The following is a 12,841-nucleotide window of genomic DNA, read 5'->3' on the forward strand; positions in this document are numbered from 1 at the left end:
CGGTTTATTTTGTCAAAGGTTTGTTAAGACCATTGACTGTGTTAATAGGACTGCCTCAGAGGTTCATTATATTATCATACGAAAATAAAAAAGATTTGCGCATGACTGACACGAGTTCATCCAATCAGAGCGCTTTTTTGCCGCAGATGCGCTCTGATTGGCTGTTTTAGCCGTATATGAGCCCCTCAGGTCCCTCCTCTTCCTCTTTCTTTCACGCGAGCCTGTGTGAGGTAAGGACGCGCTTTCCCGTGATTACAAAACACATTTAAATTGTTTTTATTTTGTGTTTTCACGCACTGCTCTCCTCCTGCGGGTTGCACTTTCATTTGTAGAGCCGTGTGTAGCTCTCCCCGAGGCTTTAGCTGTGAAAAATTCCGTATTATCCCTTAACTTCTCCTCGTGGCCTCCGTAGCTAGCAGACGTTAGCGGCTAAAGCTAACACCTCCCGCTTATGAACCACATCTGCTCCGTGTCTTTCCCCTGACTGTTTCTTGTCCAAGCCCACTCTGCGCTCGCCATTTTGACATGATTTTAATTTGATTTCTGACGTGGTTCTTATTTTCCCAGATCTTTTTCCTTGTCTTTAAACCGGCTGTGAGGCGATCCTTGGAAGCACTGCAAAGATGCCCAGGGAAGACAGGGCCACGTGGAAGTCCAACTACTTCATGAAAATCATCGTAAGTCTGAGCTGGAGCAGAGAAGCTTTTTGCATTATAACAAAATGAGGGCACATGTCAACATGGAGTAATATTAAACATGTCACACTATAATCTTAGTGTTATAACAGATGAGTGTTTTAAAGACAGTTATTCGTTAAATTTCTATTAATATATTTGTATGTAGTACACAACGGATTTTCAAAAGGTATTCAGTAGGACATTATAGCTTTGGAGATGGTAAAATAACATTGCCACTGCAGTATGAAAACAAATGGTGAGAAAATGTCCCAGAATATTGAAGGGCCATCTACACGTGTAAAGGGTTACCATGTTTATGATGCTGTACTGTTGTCTCCATAGCAACTGCTGGATGACTACCCTCGCTGCTTCATCGTGGGCGCAGACAACGTGGGGTCCAAGCAGATGCAGACAATCCGCATGTCTCTGCGTGGGAAGGCTGTAGTTCTGATGGGGAAAAACACCATGATGAGGAAGGCCATCCGTGGACACTTGGAGAACAACCCGGCGCTGGAAAAGTAAGATGGCAACCAGACTGTATATAGAGATGGGCATGGCTAGCCGCTGCGTTCCAAACAGGAAGTGAGCATGGCCGTGCTTTCGGCTCCATTCACTCTGGCTCCAATTCACTTAACATTGAAAAATTGTCACTCGTCTCTGCTGCAGTGAGCCTCGTCAGTTTGGTCATGAAATGTTCTTACTGACACACTCTATATGATTCTGGGTTTTTATTTTGAAGTGGAGAGATCCACTCCCATGGATGGGCATTAGTTCAGGACTAATTAACATCCATTTGCAGATGGAGTTCAAGTCTGTACGGCCAGAGCCCACTCAGCTAAGGGACAGAAAGAGGCCCACCCACAGGAGGGTGGGAGTCACTCCAGCCAGGCGAGGGAAGGGAGGGTCCAGATCCACAGAACAGGATCAGGGCATAGGGGATCTAGAGTCCAATCATCACTGGGCAGTCAGCGGCAAGGCATCTGAAACGGTTGCAGTAACATGTAAATGGCATTGAACAAACTCCAGGTGAACTGATGAGAACATTAATGGACAAATCAGGTGCCCTCTTTTCCCAAGGTCATGCCTGCTAACCTTAGTAATGGTGGCAATCAAACCTGTTAACTGCCTGCCCGGTTTGCTGCGAGAAGGGTTTTTTTTTTAAGTTTGCAGATTCGTAAAATGTATTTGATGCATGATATCACTGCAATAAAACCTTACCCTAATAAGATTGGTCAACTAAAAATTGGTCAACTATAATTCCATTCATATAAACAACACTTGATTTGTGGCCTTAATCAGCCTTGAGTGTTCATGTTTTGCTTCCATAGTTGCTTGTGTACATCCTGTATGTGGTCAAGTAGCAGGATTAGTTCCAGAGCAGCAGTTCAGTGCTGTGCTGGCGTTCCCCCTGCACAAACTAAACTGTCTCCAGCTATCTCAGTCTGTCTTCGTGTGACGGAACTGGGACGCATGGTCTCAGACAAATGCCACACTACTCCACCAACCACGGCACACTTTAGCTATACTTTTGTAGCCCCTTTTAAATGTCTGGAGTTGCCTTTGTTGTATGCACATTAAAATGTCAACCCTCCCATAATGCAGCAGTAATGTGGGAAGATGTCAAAGTGTAAAATGGATGCAGCTGATGTCATGCCCCTTTTTGTTTTCAGGCTCCTCCCTCACATCAGGGGAAACGTGGGCTTTGTCTTCACTAAAGAGGATCTGGCTGAGGTGCGAGACATGCTGCTGGCCAACAAGGTGAGTCTGACTTTAACTGATACCTTCTAGTGTGCAAACATCTTGGCCAATTCCAGTGTTTCCCATAGATTTTATGTTGGCAAAAGTTTTATTTGAATAATTTCATCTCCAGTATAGTATAAATAAGTATAAATCTCAGTAACTGCCTACATTTAATCTGTAAGAAGTCATTTCTGATGAGTGTAGTCTTACATTTACTATATGATCAACAAAGTGTAGTTCTGTATTAACGGGAAACACTAGGACTCTTTGGCTCTAGTGTTTTTATATCCTTGATATTTAAGTGATCATGTTGGATACAGTTTCTTTGGATGCAACCTGGAGCTTAAGGAGAGCAGCCTAGGTACATTTAAAATTTGAGATCATTTTTTGGTCAAATGAAATGGCATCCCAGAGGATTTAGTTCAAATTGATTGATTGAACTGCAAGATTAATCACAATCTAATCGAAAGTACAGTTTGGCAGAGAATTAAATGTGAATCAGAACTGTCCAAAGTCAAAGCTTCTAGATGGCTTTGGAAATCAACTTAGATTTTTTCAGCAAGTCTGTTCAAATTGTCTCAATCCTTGTCAGAAAACTGGACTTTCCCCAAATGGTGCCGCCCTCTCTAACCCTCCATTCCCCCCCTTCAGGTTCCAGCGGCCGCTCGTGCTGGAGGTATTGCTCCCTGTGATGTGACTGTCCCTGCTCAGAACACTGGACTGGGTCCTGAGAAGACCTCCTTCTTCCAGGCTCTGGGCATCACCACTAAGATCTCCAGAGGAACTATTGAGATCCTGGTATGACGGAGGGTATCTGACACAAAGGGATGCAGGGGAGGGTCTGTGGTATAGTGTGATTTATAGTATCTAGCTGTATTCTCTGTATTTCATTAGCAGGATTAGTTCCAGAGCAGCAGTTCAGTGCTGTGCTGGCGTTCCCCCTGCACAAACCAAACTGTCTCCAGCTATCTCAGTCTGTCTTCGTGTGACGGAACTGGGACGCATGGTCTCAGACAAAATGCTACTCTAATTTTTGAAGATGAGGCATTATATCAAATCTTGTTTTCTACGGTTGGGTTTTAGACATCATCCAGTCATCTTTGATGATTAAACATTCCAAGTATGTTTGGGTAATCTAGTGATCTTTCTCGGTTACAAGTGAAACTTGCAAAACATGTTCTAAATGTTATGACCGATGCAGGGAGAATGGGAGGGCATCTGACATGTTTTCCCCACTTTCCTCAGAGTGACGTTAGCCTGATTAAGACCGGGGATAAAGTTGGAGCCAGCGAGGCCACTCTGCTGAACATGCTGAACATCTCTCCCTTCTCCTTTGGTTTGATCATCCAACAAGTTTACGACAACGGCAGCGTGTACAGCCCCGAGGTGCTGGACATCACTGAGGCCTCTCTGCACACAAAGTTCCTCGAGGTGAGACAAGGAAATGCTGATCTAATAATGAGAACTTTAAAAAGTTAAAGAACCTATTTTATTACTCGATTTTCTGATCTGTTATATTGTCTCCTCAAGAACATACCTGGAGTTATTTTTTATTCACACTTTTAAGTAACCCTTTTAGTCTTTTCAAAATGCTCTGTTCCAGTGTAGTTTTGAAGTTGATGGCTATCTTTTTACTTTTAGTTCAGTAGAGATTGGCAATTCCAGGGCTGAAATCATCCAAATGATTCTAGAGAAGGTGTATGGAGTTTAAAAATGAAGCACCTCCTGTATGACATCACAAGGTGAAAGTGTTTGTGAGAAGTAAACTTAAATATGCAGGGTTTGTGTTAAACAAGTGTAATATCAAAACGTTTACATTTGAATGAAACCACCTTAAACTGGAGTGGCTTCTGGTAGATGTGTAAGGCATTAAATTTGTGCCCTTATTTTAAAACTCCAATGGTTCAAACTGCTAATGAAGTCGGTCGTGTCTGGCGCTTTAGATTTGGTCTATGCAGTGTTATCCATAGATTCTTGGAGACTCTCGTGGCACAACGTTTTCATTTTAGAAAATATGGAGTATAAATGATCATTGCCTAGATTTTATCTTAAATGGGCCAAGACAATGGGCAACAGTGTGATTTTTGTGATGCCCTTATGTCGTCCAGGTTTTTAGACCAAGAGGGGCCACTGTAGTTAATTGTGAAACACTGGTTTGTGTATGTGGTCAAGTAGCAGGATTAGTTCCAGAGCAGCAGTTCAGTGCTGTGCTGGCGTTCCCCCTGCACAAACTAAACTGTCTCCAGCTATCTCAGTCTGTCTTCGTGTGACGGAACTGGGACGCACGGTCTCAGACAAAATACTATAAAGCCTTTTGTATCTGATCTCTCATTTCACTTGTACCCGTCTGAATGTGAGCTGCTGTTCTTGATCTTCTAAACTTTGATCTAAATGTTCTAGGGCGTGAGGAACGTAGCCAGCGTGTGCCTGGAGATCGGGTACCCCACTCTGGCCTCTATCCCTCACTCAATCATCAATGGGTACAAGCGGGTACTCGCTGTCGCCGTAGAGACAGAGTACTCCTTCCCTCTCGCTGATAAGGTACTTTTTTTATTTAAAGGGGGTCACAGTACTGACTTTAAACTAAAGTGCCACAATCATTTTGCTAAATTTCCATGTGGCCAGCCTGAAATATCTTGGTGTCTTAGAAATGACAAAATGGAAAGAATTATCTGAACTACTGAACAGTGCATTTACAGTTGGACATAAAAGCCCCATTATGTAATTTTGCCAATGGATTAAAACATGTTTTGCACTGAAAAAGGAAATGTGTTCTTGCAGAGCCGGCTTGCATCTCCATAAACACGACTGGAACATTTTACATTAAGATGTACATTTTTTATCCCATATCAAAGTGTGGTTTTAGCTTTCAGTTTCCATGTGATCATGCAGTTACTTTTTTACCCTCAGTTGCATAACATCACTTTAAATCAAAATGACACTTGATTCTTGGACTTTCACTGTTAGGACTTTTTGCAAAGTGCTTGTTAGTGTTAAGGGTATTAAATGCTGTCTCTTTCCTGTTCTCTTGCCCCTGCCCCTTCAGGTGAAGGCGTTCCTCGCCGACCCATCAGCCTTTGCGGCTGCAGCTCCAGTGGCTGCAGCAGAGACTGCTGCTGCTGCTCCAGCGGCTGCGGCTAAAGAGGAAGTGAAGGAGGAGAGCGAGGAGTCTGATGACGACATGGGCTTTGGCCTCTTCGACTAAAACTCAACCAGAGAATAAAGTTACTCAAGTGAACCAGAGAATTGTGGCCAATAAACATTTAAACACTGCTTTGTCATTTTGCCAAAACCTTGTTGCATTTCTCAGCCACAGCAAGGCATTAAATCATAAGTAATTAAATGGACAAGGCCTTTAAATGTAATGCTTTTATTTCAAGCAACATAAAAACTGCAGTTGTGCCAAAAATCAACTGCTATCAAACCTATTGTGAATCTGATAATGGCTTTATAAATGCAGAACTGGTATTAAAAACATTTGGTTTGAAACCTGCTTAAATAACCCTGTACATTGACCGTAAAATGCCATGTGATAAAAATCTCCACGTGGGAAGAACTGCAACCAACATCAAATGTCTTTATAGAAATCGTTTGTCATATCTGCACTGTGATTACGCCTTCACAATACTGCAGAGTTACTTTGAAAACTGAACTGTTACAGTAGACTTGAGTTAAAATTGAAAAGACTGAACGTGACAGAATGAAGGCCATTTTAACAGTGCTATAAATGACTTGCCAGGCCAGTCACGATGCCACGCTTTTCCTGTATTTCACAACGTGGGCTCTGGTCCTCCCCAAAGCACGACGCTTATCCACCTGTTAATCATACCCAGCAGCTCGGCCTGTCATATTAAAAGAGGTTTATGCTGAATCAATGAGCAAATCTATGAACACTAATGCATCTGAGGTGAGGGAAATGTGAAAATGTTTCCCCATGAGTCCCTGAAGCCGAAGAACTGACACATCGAGGGAGGGGCCAGACTAACTCTGTAGAGGATTTCAGTCTTTATGCCAGGGAGATTCACACAGGCCATAAATACATGTAAATAATGAACCTAAAATTACTTTTTTATTAAAGCTAAGAAAAGCTATCATTTTGACCATGAAAAAAATTACAAACATTTCATTCTAAATGGTAAAGGTCACATTTTTATATTGCTTTTCCACCTTCAAGACACTCAAAGCATTTTAAATCAAGGAACCACTCACCTATGCACACACACAGACACGGGCTGAGGGGATTAAGTGTCTTGCTCAAGGATACAACAGCAGCATTTATCTGTGGGAGCTCTACCGACTGAAATACTGCCACCCATCAACAGCATTTAACAGTCTTATTACGGGCAGGTTGTTCTATGCCGGCGCGTAATTCCTGTTCTTTTATTGAAGCTAAAAAAAAAAATTGCTTTTACTATGATGCAAACAGAACCATTTAAAAGGTGCACTATGTCACTTTCCTGGTGGAGGATATGGGGCCTCAATGTCTCCATGGAAATACTGAAGGTTCTATATTACACAAAATGGCTCTTGTGAGAATTAAGCCATGTTATAATGCTGTTCCTCAAAAACATACCAGGACTTGTGTTTGGTTTGAATAATCCTTTAAAATGCTCTGTTCTACCTTATGATGTCATGAAGTGGCAGTTTTCACATTTAAAGCCATCTCTCACTGTTAGTTCAGTACAGATTGGTAATTCCAGGGCTGAAATGATCCAAATGATTCTAGTGAAGGTGTGTGGAGTTTACACATTATCATATGACATCACAAGGTGGAACACAGTGTTTTCTGTTTGAGAGAAGAACTGCCTAAATATGCAGGGTTTGTGTTAAACGTGTGAATGAAACAAAACAACTCCACAACTCAGGTCAGGTAAAGCCTCCAGGCCAAGTTACAGGCCAGATCTGTGGAGAGGTGACCCCACTCACACCAGCAATTTATGTGTGTACAGTTGAAACCAGAAGTTTACATGGACTATATAAAAAGACACGTTTTTTTCCCCTCATTGTCTGACATGAAATCAGGCTAAACTGTTCCTGTTTTAGGTTTACCAAAATGATTTCTATTTGCTAAAAGCCAGAATAATGAGAAGGATTTTTTTTGACAAGTTTTCTTTAGTTCAGAGTCAGACGTTTACATACAGTAAGATTACTATCCATTTAAACAATTTGGGGAAAACCCAGATGATGATGTCATGTCTTTGGAAGCTTCTGATTTGGTGTGGTTTATTGACAACATTAGAGTTAAACAGAGACACACCTGTGGATGAAGGCACCGGAGTTTCTTCCTGTAACACCATGAGAAAGTCAAAAGAAATCAGCCAAGACATCAGGAAGAGAATTGTGAACTTGCACAAGTCTGGTTCATCCTTGGGTACAATTACCAGATGCTTGAAGGTGCCACATTCAAACAATTATACACAAGTATAAACATCATGAGAATATCCAGCTATCATTCCGCTCCGGAAGGAAACGGGTTCTGTGTCCCAGAGGTGAACGTGCTTTGGACCAAAATGTGCATATCAACCAAAGATTAAAAGCAAAAGACCTTATGAAGATGCTGGCTGAAGCTGCCAGGAAGAAGCCATTACTCCAAAAGAACCATAAAAAAAAATCCAGTTTACAGTTTGCAAATGTACACGGAGATAAAGACCTTAATTTTTGGAGACATGTCCTGTGGTCTGATCAAACTAAAATTGAACTTTTTGGCCATAATAAGCACTGTTACATTTGGAGGAAAAAGGGGGAAGCTTGCAAGCCTGAGAACACCATCCCAACTGAGAAATATGGGGGTGGCAGCATCGTGTTGTGGGGTTGTTTTGCTGCAGTAGGGACTAGTGCACTTCATAAAATGATGAGGAAAGAACATAATGTGGAAATACTGAAGCAACATCTCAAGACATCAGCCAGGAAGTTAAAGCTTGGACGCAAATGGTCTTCCAAATGGACAATGACTGGAAGCCAAACTGGTTACAAAGTGGCTTAAGGATAACAAAGTCAATGTTTTATTTATTATTTATTTACCTTTATTTAACCAGGATAAAACACTCATTGAGATTAAATATCTCTTTTTCAAGAGTGTCTTGGCCAAGAAGCAAAACACGCACAGGACACAGACATACTCATACTAAACATATACACAGCACACACAGTCACAAGATAAAACATCAGTCCTAATTGAAACATTTGCAAATTGAAAGCTTGCTTTCATAGTCAATTAAGTCTCTTAAATTAGTTCAATGAGATCATATCCTTTAAGTTCAAGTCTCTGCAGCGCAATCTTGGAATGATTTGCAGAGAGTGTCTAAAAAAGTCTTTTTTTCCCAGCTCAGTGCGAACTCTGGGCACAGAGAGCAGGAACAAGTCCTGAGAGCGCAGACTGTGAGCAGTACTACGCTTTACTTCTATGAGCTGCTGAATGTAAGGAGGAACCAATCCCAGAATAGACTTATAGATGAAAAGATACCAATGTTTTAATCTACAAGCAATTAATGAGGGCCATCCCACCCAGGCATACAAAACACAGTGGTGGGTCAACGACTTCATGTTTGTTATAAAATGTAACACAGCGTGATAAACAGTATCCAAAGCATGTAAAGCATCTGCAGAGGCATTCATGTAAATCACATCACCAAAATCAAGAACAGACAAAAATTTTGCCATCACAAGTTTTTTCTTAGCCTCAATGTTTTGAAGTGGCCATCACAAAGCCCTGATCTCAATCCTATTGAAAACTTATGGGCAGATCTGAGGCATGTGCGAGCAAGGCTGCCTACAAACTTGGCTCAGTTACACTAGTTCTGTCAGGAGGAATGGGCCAAAATTCCTGCCAACTATTGTGAGAAGCTTGTGGAAGGATATCCAAAAGGTTTGACCTAAGTCATATAGTTTAAAGGCATTGGTACCAAATAATAATGAAATGTATGTAAACTTCTGACTTTGAGAGAAGGATTTTTTAGACAATTTTTCATTACTTTCTCCATTTAACAAAAAGAAATTATTTTGGTAATCCTAAAACGGGAACAGTTTAGTTTGATTTCATATCAGACAGTGAGAAAAAAAAGTATGTGTCTTTTTATATAGATACATACACTTCTGGTTTCAACTGTATGTTAAAGTATTTTTCTAATTTTAGATACCTTGAAACACCTCGAACTGAATAAAGGCAAGACAGATGTGCAGTGGTGGGAGAAGTATTCATTTTGTTACTTAAATGAAAGTACAGATACCGGAGCAAAAAAAAGTATCACATAAAAAAAAGAAATATACTTAAGTAAATGTATTAAAGTACACACACATTTTGAGATCTAAAAGCTTCAAATATAGTGATTTTGAAATGGATTCATGCTGAATTTTACCGTAAATCAATCGTTTTTCTTTGTATATTTTTATTTGCTCAAACAATAAATGTGTTCAAAATAAATGCTCAGCCTTTTCAGCAGGCCTCAGACAACACTGAAAAATACTTTTACTTTTCATTCCAAAATATGTAGTGGAGTAGAAAATGCAGATACCAGTATTCACTTTAAAACTGACTTAACTAAAATGCAGATACCTAAAATTTGTATTTAAGTTCAGTACTTTACTACTTTGTAACTTTCCATCACTGTAAGCCAAAATGTTCAATAAACAGCATTTCATTAGTCTTATAACGGACAGGTTGCTGTTTCAACGGCCGCATGGATTGGACAGGTTGCTGGTTCTACGCCTGCATGACAGGCCTTGCCTCTTTGGCCCTGAGGTCGACCCCTGATCCAGCAAACCCTGTGCCTCCCCTCTGCAGGTAGATGATGTCACGCTCCGTCAGTTTGTCTCCGCTTACTGGGTCGGTCATGTCTTTCCTTATGAGTTTCTCCACACATTCCTGTGTCACCACAGCACCGGAGGGTCGGAGCACTGCACATGGCACGCTGTTTCCAAGCGCGTCCCGGGTCACGGCGCACACGTACCGCTCCTGTCGACTCAGCAGCTTCACACGGTCCAAACCAGGGTCAACCAGCGTAAAGTGCACCTCCACCAGCTCACTCATCTTAATGGGACGACCAGACATTGGACACAGGACGGTTTTACTCGGCTTCTTCAGCAAAGTGGGTTTAGCTTCAGGGGTCAGAGACGGGATCCAAAAACTGGGCAGAGCTTTGCTGGAGCCGGCCACCGCCACTTCCGCTGTGCCCTCGGGTTTCTGCTCGTCTCTGGAGGTGAACGGGTTGATGGGTTTGGACACGATGTTGCTCTCACTGGTCTTAAAGAGCATAAGACAAGTTAGACCACTCACTAAAACACAATGGAGCTCAACAGTGACAGCCCGCTCTGGTTCTGGAAGTAAATTTTCTATTACTTTTTCCAATAGATTTTTCAAAAAATTCTAATATCATGAGTCTAACCAGCCTCACAGAGGCTAACCAGCTATGTGCTAATTAATATCCATAACACCATTGTTTTAAGTTAAAAAAAACACATTAAAAATTCTAGATTCAGTGAAACACTTTAATAAGTCAGTGGTTTATAAAGATTCAGAAGCAGATTTTAAATAAAATTATAGATCATTCATTACCACAGAGCGGATTAGCCCTGAGCTTGCATACTTTTAATATGATTTTTTTTTTTCAGAAAGTCTATGGGAAAAATGAATGAGAAATGTACTTCTGGAACAGGGGGCAGTCACTGTTGAGCTCCATTAAGACCATTATATTTAAGATATAATGATCTTAAAACAGAACTCTCTACTTTCTATAATTTTCAACAGATTTTTCAACTTTTCTTCACAAATTGCTTCTTGATTGATGTAAAACTATCATTTATATTTACAAAAGATATAATCCCACCAGATTAAGCCAACATTAGAGAATGAACAAAACCTGTCATACTCACTTTAAACTTTTCCATCTTCTCCTTCTCCACAGACTTGGACTCACTCTGGTCTGTGGTCTTCTGCGCCTGCTTTTGCTTCTCATAGGCTTTCATCTTCTTGGCGATGTCGGTCTTTTGGTGCAGAATGTACTCAAGTATGGCCTGTTTCTCGTACAAGTAGCCGTCCGCAGTGACCACGGGGTTTTTACACGGCTGCAGGGAGAGACAGCAGCAGTCAAAGTCTTTGATGGCGTCTTTCCCAAGTCGGATGCTCTGAGTCCCGTATCCTGATGCTGCCGTGTCCTTCTTCTTCTCGTGGTAAGTGTAAACTGCTCCGGCCGTGCAGTTTTTTCCATGACGCGTCATTGTGGAATATATTTAACTGAAATAAACAAAAAACATAACAATTATGAATACAAATAGTGGGCTTATTGATTTGAGGAAATGTCTAGCTGCAAGTTTTCTGAACCAAAGCCGAACCAGGACTGAACCAAGAAATCAGGACTGAACTAGGACTGAATCAGTGCTAAAACAGATAAAATTGAAAAAAAAGAAATATGCATAGAAGAAAAATATGTTAAATCTAATCATTATAATTTAGAGATATAGCCAAATGTTCTGGAAAATATAAATTTTGAAAACATCTCCCCCTTTTGCTTTGCTGCATTGTTAGATACGTAATACAGATACTGCAATCACAGTAAAAAAAAAACCCAACAAAAAACAAACAGCTGGGATTTAAAACTACACTTCTTTTGTACAAAATGTATCAATATGTTTGGGTTCATACATATTACAATTATTTGTAAAATTCCTTTTGTTATATTAGTTATCTGTTTATATGTTATTCATGATCTCTGAGACTGCTGCTGTATCTTGAGGATGAAATCACAACATGAACAGTGAACTCCACTGCTAGAGATACTTATATTTTTTAATCCTCATCATTTCCGTAATTACTACATAGTAAAATAAATGCCACGTTTAACTCATTTGCAGGACTACATCGATCAATGTTTGTGGATTTTTCATAAACCAGGAACTGTGATAGCCGCAGATGCTAAAAGCTAAGAGCTAGCACAACTAGCACAACTGTCACAATTTCCCACACACTTCCATACATTTGAACCTTTTACTAAACTACAAATTCGTGCTTACGTGAGGGACAAATAATGACTATGTTTCCTCTCTTAAACATGCGTAAAGATTAAGAAGATTCGGTTAATTTACCGGATAAAATCTGGTGTTTGCGTCTGCTCCTGAGCGCCGTATGTGGCTCTGGGACCACGTGACTGTACCTGTAATCGCGAGGAGAAAAGAGAGTCAATTATTATTTTTTATTTCAGAATTATAAATGTATAAATTTTGTTATTTATGTTATGTAGCAACATATGGCCCCCTTTAAGTTCTTTTTTTGTTTGTTTGTTGTTGTTTTTTTTGTTCTCTTTTTTTCCAAATGCAAATTGAACCATTGATATATATTGGATTTTGTATGGTTCCTGATTTGTTTGTATTTTGCCTTTTCTACAACCACTTTACTTTTCTCTTGCAGGCGCACTAACCTAGGATTTGCACTG

General features: G+C 40.5%; 2 protein-coding genes across 2 annotated transcripts; one reads left to right on the forward strand and one right to left on the reverse strand.

The window, feature by feature from the left end:
• The first annotated feature begins 543 nt into the window (after nt 1-543).
• On the forward strand, nt 544-5,655 carry rplp0 (ribosomal protein, large, P0). Its single transcript, XM_033967143.2, has 7 exons — nt 544-677; nt 1,020-1,195; nt 2,348-2,435; nt 3,069-3,215; nt 3,663-3,848; nt 4,818-4,958; nt 5,464-5,655. Exons 1-7 carry the CDS (start codon nt 624-626, stop codon nt 5,620-5,622), a joined length of 951 nt encoding a protein of 316 aa, XP_033823034.1. The 5' UTR covers nt 544-623; the 3' UTR covers nt 5,623-5,655.
• A 790-nt stretch (nt 5,656-6,445) lies between these two features.
• Nucleotides 6,446-12,566, reverse strand: nosip (nitric oxide synthase interacting protein). Its single transcript, XM_033967144.2, has 3 exons — nt 12,495-12,566; nt 11,286-11,646; nt 6,446-10,656 (listed from the first exon to the last, which is right to left on the reverse strand). Exons 2-3 carry the CDS (start codon nt 11,628-11,630, stop codon nt 10,117-10,119), a joined length of 885 nt encoding a protein of 294 aa, XP_033823035.1. The 5' UTR covers nt 11,631-11,646; nt 12,495-12,566; the 3' UTR covers nt 6,446-10,116.
• Between the last annotated feature and the right edge of the window lie 275 nt (nt 12,567-12,841).

This window comes from Periophthalmus magnuspinnatus, chromosome 5 (genome assembly GCF_009829125.3).
Source record: "Periophthalmus magnuspinnatus isolate fPerMag1 chromosome 5, fPerMag1.2.pri, whole genome shotgun sequence".
Classification (NCBI taxonomy): domain Eukaryota; kingdom Metazoa; phylum Chordata; class Actinopteri; order Gobiiformes; family Gobiidae; genus Periophthalmus; species Periophthalmus magnuspinnatus.